This window comes from Lepidochelys kempii, chromosome 2, assembly GCF_965140265.1.
Source record: "Lepidochelys kempii isolate rLepKem1 chromosome 2, rLepKem1.hap2, whole genome shotgun sequence".
In the NCBI taxonomy this organism is placed as follows: domain Eukaryota; kingdom Metazoa; phylum Chordata; order Testudines; family Cheloniidae; genus Lepidochelys; species Lepidochelys kempii.
The window spans coordinates 247,362,709-247,376,702 of NC_133257.1; the positions used below are offsets into that span (position 1 = coordinate 247,362,709).

At 39.7% G+C, this 13,994-nt stretch overlaps 1 protein-coding gene across 1 annotated transcript in view; it reads right to left on the reverse strand.

Annotated features, from left to right (window-relative positions):
* Positions 1 to 13,351, reverse strand: part of GTPBP4 (GTP binding protein 4) — a 22,539-nt gene extending 9,188 nt beyond the window's left edge. The window contains exons 1-13 of the mRNA XM_073334477.1: positions 13,237 to 13,351; positions 10,663 to 10,833; positions 9,165 to 9,268; positions 8,949 to 9,085; positions 7,470 to 7,570; positions 7,005 to 7,097; positions 4,802 to 4,993; positions 4,650 to 4,715; positions 3,755 to 3,844; positions 2,878 to 2,988; positions 1,371 to 1,448; positions 1,194 to 1,245; positions 463 to 563 (exon numbers count right to left, since the gene is read on the reverse strand). Of these exons, the coding sequence (XP_073190578.1) occupies positions 463 to 563; positions 1,194 to 1,245; positions 1,371 to 1,448; positions 2,878 to 2,988; positions 3,755 to 3,844; positions 4,650 to 4,715; positions 4,802 to 4,993; positions 7,005 to 7,097; positions 7,470 to 7,570; positions 8,949 to 9,085; positions 9,165 to 9,268; positions 10,663 to 10,833; positions 13,237 to 13,284 (1,344 nt within the window). The 5' untranslated portion in view covers positions 13,285 to 13,351. The remainder of the gene's footprint in view (positions 1 to 462; positions 564 to 1,193; positions 1,246 to 1,370; positions 1,449 to 2,877; positions 2,989 to 3,754; positions 3,845 to 4,649; positions 4,716 to 4,801; positions 4,994 to 7,004; positions 7,098 to 7,469; positions 7,571 to 8,948; positions 9,086 to 9,164; positions 9,269 to 10,662; positions 10,834 to 13,236) is intronic.
* Positions 13,352 to 13,994: the final 643 nt, after the last annotated feature.

Sequence of the window (13,994 nt, forward strand, 5' to 3'; positions counted from 1 at the left end):
TGATTCTGATGGCAAAGCAAACTATTTGCTGAGTCACTATAGACAAAACTGCCACTCAGTATGAAAATATCTTTACCTATGATAAATGTTGTGTTCCTTCCAAGAATACACTAAGAAAAGTTACAAAACTATAGTTTAAAGTATCAGGGGGTAGCTGTGTTAGTCTGTATCCACAAAAACAACAAGGAGTCTGGTGGCACCTTAAAGACTAACAGATTTATTTGGGCATAAGCTTCCGTGTGTAAAAAACCACTTCTTCATACTATAAACCACTATATTTTGTTATTTATGAATTTAAGAAACTTCATCAGTTTATGCATGCATATCAGGAGAGAAATAAACTAAAGTTTTACTAACTTTATACATCTGTGGATTCATACTGCTTGAAGACAGAAACACTAAATTCAATGAGAACAGGAGAGAATATCCTCAACAGTGTAAAACAAATAGCATAAAGCTCACCCTCATGATATCTGGATCAATATAATCAGCTATGTTATGTCCTTCCCAGATCTCAGGTATCCTATCATATTTTTCAGATGAATTCATTAGATCCCAGTATTCTAAAAAAAGAAATTACGCAAAATTAACCAATACGTTAACTTGTTGAAACATTTTATAGAAAAATCAAGGATGGGAGAAAATATTTACATCATAATATAAAATACAAGTCTCTCTCTAAAATGTAAGAATTTGATAACATATAGAATCAGTGCCACACAGAACTTTACACTGGAAGTCTTGCCAAACAGTGATGATGCATGTAACACACAAATAATGAGCAATAATAATATAAGTGAAAAAGAACACACTAAATTATTCTCTCCACAAATCAACTATTTCCCGTAAGACAATGATCATGCTAGAATATGTATCAGATATGTTCAAGCAGGACAAAAGAAACAGAAGAGCTGAGTCATCAAGCCATTCATTCTGTTTCAGTAATTCTACAAACTGAAAGACACTCCAAATTACATCACAACACAAGTGAGAGCAGAAAGCCAATTCTTACTAATTTGGAATTAGAGAAGAAGTCTGCTAGTGTTCACTAAAATAGCAGCAGGGACATTTAAGATTGAAATAGTTAGGATAAGATTTTCCTGCTTGAAACTTTCTGCTATAAACACAAAAAGACAACCTCAGCCCAATTTCACTTCTTAAAATAATTATACTGAGACTTGAATAACACTTACTCTGAAGATCCAAAATATAATCATCTCCCATTTCCACTTCAAGATCTCTCTCCTAAAAAGACATACGTAGCATAAATATTGTACTTTTCAATGATCACTCTTTTGTTTTGATTTTTTTAAATTTCACTACTAATTCCTCAATTCAAGGGTGTCAAATCTGTTCTGTAAGCCACTTACCCTCTTCTTTTTAGGTGCATCTACTTCCATGCGTTTCTTACGTGTTACTGCTCCCTCAGGAATGAAAGGTGGCCTTTCCTGAAATTAATGCAATAAACATGATCACAAGAGCATGTGATTCTTTTCTTTTTTAATATAGTGTGGAAATCCCAAATTTTCTGTAATGCAAATAAAATATTGTCACTATATGTTTCTCTGTAAGAAAAAGTTTCAATAATCTTAACCGATTGTGACAGTCTGTATCCCTATGTTCAAGCTTTTTACAAAAACTATAATGCATTTTGTAGAAAATATGCCTTGTCAGGTATCATTTGAAAACTCAGTGTGCTGATCATTTTGTCCTGGTAAAATGTGTGTGGCAATATTGTATGTAAAGTTATAAGATTCTGCTGTATAACATTATTGAGACATATTCCAAGTTTAGAAAAGCAGGCACAAACTGCTTCCCCAAAGTCAAAAGGCAAACCGATACCTCAGCCAGGTTTCAACAAAATTCAATGGACTTTCTTTGGTTAAGCGGCCACTCTTTGGCAGGAAAAGGGTGTGAGTGAGAAAGTTATATCTTGGCAAAAAAAAAAAAAAAAAACAGCTGGAAGTTCCCGTCCCACAGACTGTCTCTCTTGAATCCCAACTGGAGAGGATTCTCAAAAAGGATGAAAAGATATAAAAATGGGGAACAGATGCCCCAAATTATCTCTCCCTTCATCTCTACTCACAGCATCACCACCACCTGAAGGACAAGGAAATTAACACTGAACTGGGGGAGGGATCCTGCCTGAAAGGATTCCAGACTGTAAGACTTAGAAAGCATGTGGTAAAGCAAAGGTTTCTCTTGAATTCATTTAGCTTAAGTTAGGAGTTAATTATGTTCTACCTTTTATTTCTTTGTAACCAATACTGACTTTTATGTCTCATTACTTGTAATCACTTAAAATCTATCTTTCTGTAGTTAAGAAATGGGTTTTTTTATTGTTTTATCTGAACCAGTACGTCTTTGGATTGAAGTGTTTGGGAAACTTCATTTGAGATAAGATTTGTGCATATCATTTCCTATTAACAAAATGATGGACTTTCTATGAATTTGTATTGTCCAGGAGGGTGCTGGGCAGTATGAGACACACATTTCTGGGGCGGGGGAGGGAGGAGAGTCTGGCACTGGGAGTTTGCTGATGTTGCCCTGGTGTAATTCATGGCTGGCTGGCTATAGCACTCATACAGTATAGCTGGGAGTGATTTACATGCTGGAGGCTGTGTGTGAGAAGACCAGGAATGGTTGCTCTTACAACAAAGCAGCATAAAAGACACCCCCGGTCAGAGAATTGAGGGGACACAGCTATCCATCAGTCCAGTTTGTACCCTGGGTAATGTCAAACTGATTCACTATGCCAATACATAAACTGAGATCCTGAAATTCACAGGATTCCAACAAAATGAATCCCCACATTAAGTCAGCAAAGAAGGATGTTCAAAGACTACTGAAAAATATATCCAAATTTTAATAACCTACCTTATTATCTCTTTTGCTTGGTACAGCTAAATGTAGTCGGTTCAGCACTTCATTCACCTTATTTCCTTTCATTTTGGTATCAACACGATGGGACAACAGTCTGTCACAGGCCTAAAAAGGTATAAGGTGTCATTAATTATTGTCGGGGACAGAGAGAAGGCTGCATGATACAGTGATTTAATGCACTGGCTTTTTACCTATGGAGACCTAGTTCAAATCCCATTTTAAGTCACTGTTCCCCCCCGCCACAAAAACACACTTTATTTTAAAACTCAATACAAGAGCAGTTATGTAACAATATTCGTATTTCAGTTATAACTAAATGGGAACGGAATCTCGTACAGTGAGAATCTACAAGCAATACAGAAAGAAAAATCAAAGCAACAAAGGCTTATAGAGGAAAAAAATCTCAGTCAAGTTTGTTGTTTTTTTTTAAAGAAATCTGGAAAATCATGCCAAGGAAATGTGATGAATTATAGTTAAGGATCTGATTGTCATATTGGTTCAATCTTGGATATGGAGTTTGAAAATAGTTTCCAATGTAAGGCACGAGTAATGTCCAGAAAATGGTTCCCAAAAAACAAACGGTCTTCAGATTTATTTCTAGAGATACACAGAACCTTTTCAAAACTGAGCTTTTGCTATTATGTAATATCTAGTGGGCGTGTTTTATTTTTAGCTAAGAACAATTCTCTGCTGGCCCAGACCAAAAGCAGGCCCAAATTAATGATTATCTTTTTTTATCCCCGCTAACAAAAGGTCTGATGGGACAAGAGTTCAAAGTAGGTGGAATTTCCTCATTTGTTATTTCTGTCTAGCAAGAGAGACACTGGTGTAATACTTGTAATTACTTGTGTAAGTAAAAGAAGAAACTCACCTCTGTTTTAACTTTAATCACACCTTCTTCTGTTAGAGTACTTGTCTCTATGACAGGAAATCCTTCCGCTTCTAAATTTTCAAACATTTTCTGAAAAACAAACAGAACACACAAAAATAAAGTAAGTTCTGATTATTTCTTAAAGATCATTGTTTCCAACTCATTAAACAAAGTCAAACTTCTTATCTCGTCTCAAAGTAAAAATTTCTTCTGACATTATTGAGCAACTGTATTAATAGATGTTTTCCTAAAGAGGAACTGCAGAAATTTTGCATATACTAACTTTTACACATAAATGCGGGGATCAGATGTAAATAGTAAGTTAAGTAGCAAATAGAATAAAATATATACCCAGCATTAGCTACATGCTCAGAACGTGTAAAAATCAGGGTAACCTGTGTGCATATGAAAAATCAGGCCTGTTTGTGCAGATACTGCTTCATCCATAACTTCCATTTCGACAGCTCAAGACACCGTGCCTCACACCAGTACCCAGTTGTCTCTACCCAGAAACTGTTAAATGAGGTTCATTGGCCTGTGTTATGCAAGACTTCAGATCAGATGACCCTTTCTGGCCTTACTATCCATGAAACCAAACAGCAGCTATGGGTGCTTTGCACTTATGAAACATCAGGCTAATCTCTCTCACACACATACCCCCGCCCCATACATGGAAATACACAAACACACATCTTAGTAGGTAGTCACAATTTTTATTTTATTTTTTTAAAAAAACAAAAATGAAGACCTACTCACTCTTCATCAGGATATTAAAACTGTCCAATTAAGACATTATACAACGAAGTTCACCCATGCACATTATAACTCGTATTATTCCACGACAGATGCATAGAATGCATTTGTAAATTACGAAAAGAAGAAAAGGCCTTCTAACCTGATTTTCTTCAGGAAGTTCAGAAATCCTTTTCACGTCACACTTGTTTGCTACAAGTATAAGAGGCTAATAGAAAGAAAGTAAACAATATTATTCAGCTTACTGTTCCACATTGTGAAAAGTTAGATTTGACTCATGTAAATCAGATCTACCTTATTAGCAAATAGTGGTTTAATATTTTTGAAGAGTTCTAGCTGCTTCTCCAGACTATGCCCGCACTGCTCAGACACATCCATTACAAAAAGCACAGCAGCACGAAGATGTGCAAGCGCTGTGATAGCCTGCATCTCAATGGTATTCCTTTCTTCCAAAGGATGATCCAAAATACCAGGGGTATCTACCACCTAAAATTTAGATTAACATAATTAGCTCACACCTTAATATAACATATATTAGCCACAGAAGTAATAAGATCGGGGGGGTTAGAGATGAGGGGAGAAAAGTGATATGGACCGATCAATCTTTCACAGTATGTTTGTGATTACTGGTTAGGAAAGAAGCAAAGCAGGAACATATCAAACCTGTCCTCTGCTCCCTACACTGGCTTCCCACAGAATATCAAATCAAGTGCAAGGTCCCTATCTTCATAGCCCCCCATGACCAGGTCCCAGGATATCTAAACAATCATCTAAAGCTTCAGGACAAAGACCATGATCAACAACTATTACTCCTGAGGGAATTCTGCGCCAAAAAAATACAAATCCTGCACATGGTATGTTCAAATTCTGCATATTTTATTTGTCAATAAATAAATGTGGAGGCTCCAAGCATGGCAGTGGGGAGCACAGGCCACTGGCTGAACAAAGGTGGAAGATCACCCCCGTAGCCCCCCCTTCCCTCCGGGACATGGCGGTGAGGCTGCACTCAACCTTGACACAGCACAAGGGCTGGGCCTGCCCTAAAAACACTCAGGGGCCCTGCCCCTCTACTCTAGCTGCCCCAAGATAGTAAGTGAGAGGGCTTCGAGTGTGCGGGGGGAGGGGCTGCGTGCAGGGGTGGGGCTCTGGATATAGGGGGTCCAGCTGATGGGAAAGCAGCTCCCTGCATAGTGGCCCCTTCCCCCAAGGCTGGCGAGTGATGGGGTCACGAAAGTGGCGGGGGGGAGGGAGAGGGAGGAATATGGAGCTTTCTGCAGGGGAACCCCACAGGCGCTCCCTTGCAGGGGAAGAGACAGCCCCATCCTCCTCCATCCCCATCTCAGCTGGGACTAGCAGGTGAGTCTAGCGCAGGGCAGGAGTCACCGGCCGGGGCGTCCCAGCCCTACAGTGATTTACCTCTCTGCCTGCTGCTCCAGGCACCCAAAATGACATGACCGCTCTTACGGCTTACCTATGCTTCCCGATCATTTTCTGCAGGGAAGCAAAGAAATCTGCAGGGGACAGGAATTCTACGCGTGAGTAGTGGCACAGAATTCCCCCAGTAGTAAACTATGCTCTTCTGGCATAATGGAACTCTCAACAATAAGAGTAAAGCTTGTATGTGCGTGAGAGTGCATCTTCTCTGGGGGCAGACTGAGACTGTGGAACGAACACCGCCAGGAACTTAGGAACCTCGCAACTTTCTGCTTCAAGTGCAAAGCACATTTCTTTGACCTGCCTTCTCTAACAGAAACACATAGCAACAAGTACATTTATATTAAAGAGAGAGAGAGACCACCAAAACAATACATTCTACTGCACATGCTTCTTTCTCTGGGGAAAGAATGAGAGAACAAACAACATATGACAGGTGTGTAGTTATGTGGCTTAATATACGACTGGAAAGTGCTCAGATACTATAGTGATAAGCATGGTATAAAAACCTAAAAGAACAGACGCTGACAATAGCAACTATATATATTGTTTCCTTTCAACCACAAGTTTGTAAATTCATTCAAAGTAAGAACATGAAAAATGAATAAGACGACAATAGTATTCGTGTTAAAATAAGATGAGACTGAGTAAGAGATTTGAAATACTTCAAATTATAGTCAGAGAAAAGAGTATCATAGTAATACAAGGAAAGACTACCTGGAGTTTCCGTGCATTTTCACTTGGACTGAATCAGAGGGAGGGAGACCTGCCCTGACCTGATCCAGTCTGGAGATGCATCACTTTCCGTTACTACTCAGGAGTTATGCAAGTGCCCTGTACCTCCCAGCAACTGAAAAACCCCAGGATCTACATTTTTAGAATAGCTTCTGATAGCTGACCTTACTCAGTACATTATGTAAAGAGAGATCTTACACAGCAGTTCTCTAGGTACAGTACTTTTAGAAACAGCCATCAGCAAACAAAATGGTATTCTCAACAGCAACAGGATCCTAACCAATTCATTCCTGTGGAAACAGAGTAGTAAGTTAGCAATAGCTCTTACCTGCCAACGCAGATACCTATAATCCATGTGTCCCACAAAGAGGGATTTTGTGGTAAAGGCATAAGGCTGCACTTCCACATCTGCTCTTGTCACCTTAAAACAAGAAAAATCCCCAAATAAAGATTTTTTTCATTTACTGAGACAATTATTTTCCTGACAGCAGCATATCAATTATAATGCACTTCCTTTACTACACCAAAGTGGTTAGTCTCAATGATTTTCTATAGAAGGTTAATTCACTTTTTGCTCTCTCTGGGAGAAAAATTTCACGACGCTGGGGAAGCTTATGATACAATAAATTGATTTAAAAATAAATCTGTTTTTCATTTCCTTCTACAGCCCTGAGATTCATACTAAATCCCTAACCTTGTATAGAGACCTGCTAGCTAAGATCCTTGGGTAGAGTCCCAATATTTCAAATTATTTAAACTTTGAAGTAATATTTTTTACAACAAACTCACATACCTTATTTATAAAGCTCGATTTTCCAACATTTGGGTAGCCACACAACAGAAGAGTTCGTGTATTGGGATCAATAGTTGGCAAACGGGACAAATGTTGTCGCACTGAAAAGTTTAAAAAGCTTGATTGAATTACATGGGTGATAAAGTTTAAATGTACTAAAACAGAAGGAAGACATCTTTCTTTGTAGATGGGAAAGTTTCTGATTTTATTCAGAAACATTATTCATAAACCACATTTAATTTAGACATATTTTTGCATTAAGTTTCCATTTGTAAGTGGTTCATAAAGTATTGTTAAATTATTAAGAAAGCACGTTACAAGAATTAGTTGAATATGTTATAGTTATAAGTACATCAGTAGAAGGTGTTCTAGATGGTTATAAACAACCTATTGGCCTTTTAACAATTAACCATTTATGAAAACATTTATTAACCTGGATAATCTATTTACAAATAGAACCTTAATATAAAGTGTGACTTTCTTGTAAATATTATATTTTAATTAACACATCATCCCCCTCAATTAGATATAATGTGAACAAGAGGCAAAAAGGGCTACAGAGCAGAATGTATAAAAAATATTTGGCCTCTATTAAATCAGACACAACGAACTGATACAGATAAATAATGACAGCCTATATCATTTAGTCAAAGTAAATCAAATACTAGGAAAAATGCATTGTACAAACAATTAACTGTGAATGCAATGCATCTGCCAATAAGATGGGCGAGATAATTTCTTTTATTGGACCATCATTTGTTGCAGACAGACAAACTTTTGAGCTTACACAGAGCTCTCTTTCAGGTTTGGGAAACGTACTCAGAGTGTCTCAGCTAAACAACAGGTACAACAGACTGTTTAGCAAATGTAGTTAACACATTTCAGGGGATCATTATGCTAAATAATCTGTTCCACCTTGCATTTAGCTTATGACACTCCGAGTACCTTTCCTAGACCTGAAGAGCTCTAAGTAAGCTCAAAAGCTTGTCTCTCTTACCAACAAAAAGATGGCCAAATAAAAGTTATTACCTCACCTCCCCTTGTCTCTCTAATATTCTGGGACCAACAGGGCTACAACACCACTGCAAATAACAAGAAATCTAATCAGTTTTAGAAACAAGTTAAGAATACTTCAAGGTACTCAATCTTTCCAAGGCTCCTGCGCCAATTATACTTTCCTGTTTTTTTAAAAATGTTTTTCCCTCTCCTCTTGCCATGCAAAAAAAAATCTCAGAAAAAGCAGGTGTATTTGACTGACTACTCAGGAAAAACAGTGAAACTAACTAGCCACAACATGTTGATAATTTCCCAAAGTAAATAAACTGAAAAAAGAAAAAATATTTTTCCTCAAACCTCTTTCAGTTAAAGTAAGTTTAGATGCTATTTATAAAAACAATTGGTAAAAAGTCTTCAGGCATAAGTCTGTATTTTAAATTCTCTCTTCAAAATGCTCCATTTTACTATATTTGCAATACATACCTTGTTCCAAATATTCTAAACTTTGCTTCTGCCTTTTGATAATTGTACACATACGTCCCAGAGCTGCCCGTTTCAACTGTTTGCATCGATAAAGAGAATCGCCATACTTCATCAGGCGCACATAATCTTTAGAAACACTATTGCGGGAGGAAAGAAAACATTAATCTGCTGTTATGACAAAAACAAGCCACAGAAAAATAAATTAAGGTATCTTACTTGTCAATCAGATTCTTGGCAATATTAATCTGTCCTAAGGCCAACTTGTAATGATCTTTGTCATAGAGAACATTCATCAAATCTGCATAAAAAGGATGGATATCCTAAAAAAGCATAAAATAAATTAATCAAAACCTTTTCTGAATGTTTTTTCATGAATGTAAAGACTTCTTACTGCTGATTTCAACTTTTTCATAGATACAAGAAACCAGTGGTACAGCTGACAAATACAAACTGAAGACCATTCTCCATATCTAAAAATCTTTAAAGAAAACAATCTGCTTATCCATGAATTTGAATGTTTTTTCCATAACTTTGATTTCCTGCTTTATTTTTCATTGGACTTTGGTTAAATTTCTGCCTGTGCCTTTTTCTTTGTAAGAATATTTTTTGTTAAAAAGGAAAAAATGCAAGATTATATTGTATAGAGGGAAACTGCAAGCATACTGTATAGTGCCAGCCTTTATTCTAACATATTTCTGCTATTGTGGGAACACAGCAAAGTAATTCCTCTCTTTCACTGAACCCTAAATTCTGTAAGATTCATCTCTAGTTAGGCAGACAATTTTTCATGCCTGAATAAACTCGTCAGCATATGAAGAGTGTACCTTCTTCACATCAATTCTTTTTGAAGAGCGTTTACAACACATCCGTTCATCTCTTTGTAAAAGAATTAGAAAGAATATTTTACCCATCTATGTGATTTATTTTTAGAAATTTAACATTATATAGATACCAAACTAGTTAAGCAAATACAGAAGCTGTACTTCAGAACTTTGTAATAGAGATCAGGCATTAGAAACAGAAGTCAGAAAAAATCCCACGCAAACTAAGGTCTCAATTCTGCATTGGATTAAGTACAGGCATACACAAAGCCCCACTGAAGTCACTGAAAACTGCACATCTCCAACTGCACGATCAGTGCATTAGACTGTAAACACACTGATCAGACCTATATTTGGACACTCATTCTTTCCTACAAAACATTTGGATGGCAATAACTGTGAAAATAATAATACCTTATGCTTCTTTAGCACCTTTCACTAGAAATAGGAGGTCACAAAGTCCTTTAAACAGGCTATATTTCTTTACCCATCATTCAACTGAAGTTTCTGTCAAATTTAAATTTATCTAGAAGCTAGTGCTAAAATTCCCACTCCTGGAAAAAGTGCTGTGGGATCTTTAATCGCCACTAGTGGTTAAGACTTTGATTTTACCTCTTGTCTACAAGATGTGAGCTCCAGGAAAAAGTTGCCCCAAAACCCTGTTCGAGCCCTGATTCAAAACTTTACTCAAAAGAAATAGAGCCATCTGAGTTATCAATACCTCTTCCTGCAGATATAAATTTTTCTTTCAAAGTCTCCTATCCAAGTAATAAGTAAGCTCGATTTTGCTTAGCCAACGAAACCTCACAAGACCACAATTTACAGTCACAGCATTAGATTTGATGAATTCAAGGTACATTTTCTTTCACTTATCAATTGCCAAAGTCACTTACATCTAATTTTGGGAAATCTGTTAAGATTTGGGTGAGTCTGTCATGGTAATTTTGCTGCGTGTATTTAACTTTTCTCATGTAAAACTGTCGAATGCGGTGGATTTGATAATGCTTATGAATGACTGTCGGAGTCTTTCGCTGAGTCTTCGACAATGTCAGATCTATAAAGTCCTGCAGTTAAAGAAAAGTACAATTATCAGCAAAGACTGTATTACTTATTACTAAGAACCCATATTCTAATATGAAAGTTATTTAGAAAAGGAAAACAGAGCAGTTAAGTGTTTTTAAAAGACACCTAAGCAGTTATTGAAAGAATCAGTACACATCACACTTTTACCTACAATTAGGTTGATAAAATACAATGCATCCACTTTCTATCATTGTTGTGGAAGTTACGAATTTTGCACATTGTGTAGGATAATCAAGTTTTTTAACACAAAAAAGCTGTTGTGTGGCTTCAAAGGTATCAATAAAAAACATGGATCGCATGTCACTCCAATTTTAAGGTATCTAAACAAGTCCTTCCATTTAAATTAAGTTCAAACCTCCAGTCCCATGCACCACCCACAAATTTGTAAGCAGAACCTTTCGTTCTTTTATCCAGTGTTCATTTCAGCTATTTAAGAAACAGCCTCCTTTTCCTACATTCCTTAACAGTTCAGGGAACTTCCATGTATCCACTATCAGTGCTAGATCTCAAATGATCAGGGTGGGCAGTAAGGTGTTCAGCTGAAGACCCAAACCTCTACAACTCCCTCCCTCTCTGCTGCTGTGTCAGAGTCCAAGTTTGGTGGGGCACAGACCATAATGAAAGAATTCATTCCCCCCCCCCCTTTTGACTGAATGTTAGATAGGAGGGGAGAAGTTGTTTGGTTTTTGTCCAGGTAAGTATTTTATTGACCCACTCGGAGTTGTGTACTGAGTTATGCATGTGCAGCACCTGCATACTCTCACAATAGATACAATATGAAACAATAAGTTATTGTTAATAAAAACGTTTCTCTATATTTTCCTGTTGAGGCAATTCCTTATAATATGCACATTACTGTCCTTTCTCCAACCACCTGACCACCCTACTCAGGCTTCTAACCCTGATGAAACTCCAAAGCCAATTTCACACCATTTTCACAGATTTTAAGCAATTGTCTCCGAAGAGGGGTAATGAAGGGCTGGGCGAAGAAGAGTCAGCAGAAGCCTGAAGGAGGCAGGCACCCATCAGCACTGTCATCGGTATTAACATATGTCTCTGACAATGGCACAGAACTTCTGAAGCTCAAAACAAGGACTGAAAGCAGGCCAGTTCTGCATTTAGAAAGAGATGGCCAGAAAGAAAAACAAAAGGTGACTGTCCCGGGAAAACCAAAATGTATAAGCTCTCTTGGATGTAGCCACTTTATATTGATATCCCCCAGAGAACCTTTAGAGAGAGATTTACTATGTTTAGTCCCAAGAATTTACCTCTTTTAATCTTAAATTTGTTGAAGTCTTTTTTAACTAGGACAATTTTATTCACATTTCAGACATGAGTAATAGGTCATTTTGACGGAGATCTCCCGCATACACAGGGTTACGCACATAGCAGTGATGATACCTCAGATTATCACAGGACAATGAATTCCTTATAATAATCACTACTTGTGATACTACCTTATGTTCAGTACCCTTTGTGTTGCAGATTTGTATTGTTTAATTTCTCCCCTGTAAGAGTTAATACTGAGCACTTACATAGTACAATCAGTATATAATTATTAAATAGAGTAATTAATCTTTGCCAGGTAACTAAATAGATTACAAAAAGGAAACTGAGGTACAGACAAAGATTTAAGGCCAGACACCAAATCAGTAACAGCCTGGATTACAATTACAGGATTACTCACACCTGCTACATGATACAATTTAGAAGACTCCTGCCTGACAAACCCCAGTTTGGCTTAAAGACTAACAAGCTCCAAGTTTCTGCACTGTAGGAAGGACTGTAACAGAAAATGTGTGCTTATGTTTAAATTTGACTAAGACTTTGCTGGCCTCCTGGAAAAGCACAAGACAGTGACCGTTGATAACCATCACCTTCCCCCAGTGCGCTTCACGTGTTCACGGCAGACACGGTTGCCGCGAAACCGGCCTGAAGCCACCGCGCCAAGGACTAGACCGGCTGTCGGGCTGACGCGGTTTCCTATCGCAGCCGGAGCAGAACCGCACCCAGGGTTCGGGGGGGCTGGATCTGCCCGCACCAGAGAGGCGCCCCGCTCTCCCCTTAGTTTCCCAGGGCAGCGGTGCCTCTGACAGGCGCGTAGCCCAATACTCCACTCCTCCCCCGCCCCCCGCCACTCCTCTGCTGGGCCCCTGCCCCCAACTTCCACTCCCTGCCCCGCGCCGGCCCCCTCAGCTCCCCGTGCCCACGGCCGGAGGCTGCACGGGGCAGCGAAGGTCCCACGCGCTGGGGACGGGGCGGCGCTCCTGACCCACACATGGCTCCAGCTCAGCACCAGCGGCCGCGAGGCGAGAGGGGGCGCGCGCCCCCGCCGCTACCACGGCGAGGGCGCTGACGGGGGACGGAAGAAGAGCTTCACTCACCTTAGCGGAAGGAACCACCATAATCTTCTTAAAGTTGTAGAGCGCCATGGCTGCAACCCCCCCCCCCCGCGCGTGTCTGCCTGCCTGGCGGGCCTGGGCCGGAACAGCCGCGTACAGTCTCGCGAGACTTCCAACGAGCTACGAGCCACCCCGCCCGGGACAAGAGTTAAAAATATCGGCCCTTTGCCAGCCGCGCGCCGTGGGCACAGCGCCCCCTGCCGTGGCGGTCTGAACTGCAGCGCCGCCCTGAGGCCCGACGCACGCGGCCGGGAACGGAGACCGAGCAAAAGGGGCCCAGGGGCGGCGAACTCGGGACCGGTGGAGCAGAAAGAAGCTGCAGAAGCTTCTAGTCTGACCTGCTGCCTAGAGCTGGCCCCAGCCGCCTCCTCTTAGCCCCTGGCTGGACTAGGGTGACCAGATGTCCCGATTTTATAGGGACAGTCCCGATTTTGGGGTCTTTTCCTTATATAGCAGGGGTTCTCAGGCTGGGGGTCGGGACCGCTTAGGGGGGTCATACGGGTCTTACACGGGGGGTGGGGGGGTCGTGAGCTGTCAGCATCCACTGCAAACCCCACTTTGACTCCAGCATTTTTAATAGTGTTAAATATATTAAAAGTGTTTTTAATTTATAAGGAGGGGTTGCACTCAGAGGCTTGCTATGTCAAAGGGGTCACCAGTACAAAAGTTTGAGAACTACTAGCATTTGGGCTCCAATTACTCCCCACCCCCATCCCGATTTTTCACACTTGCTGTCTGGT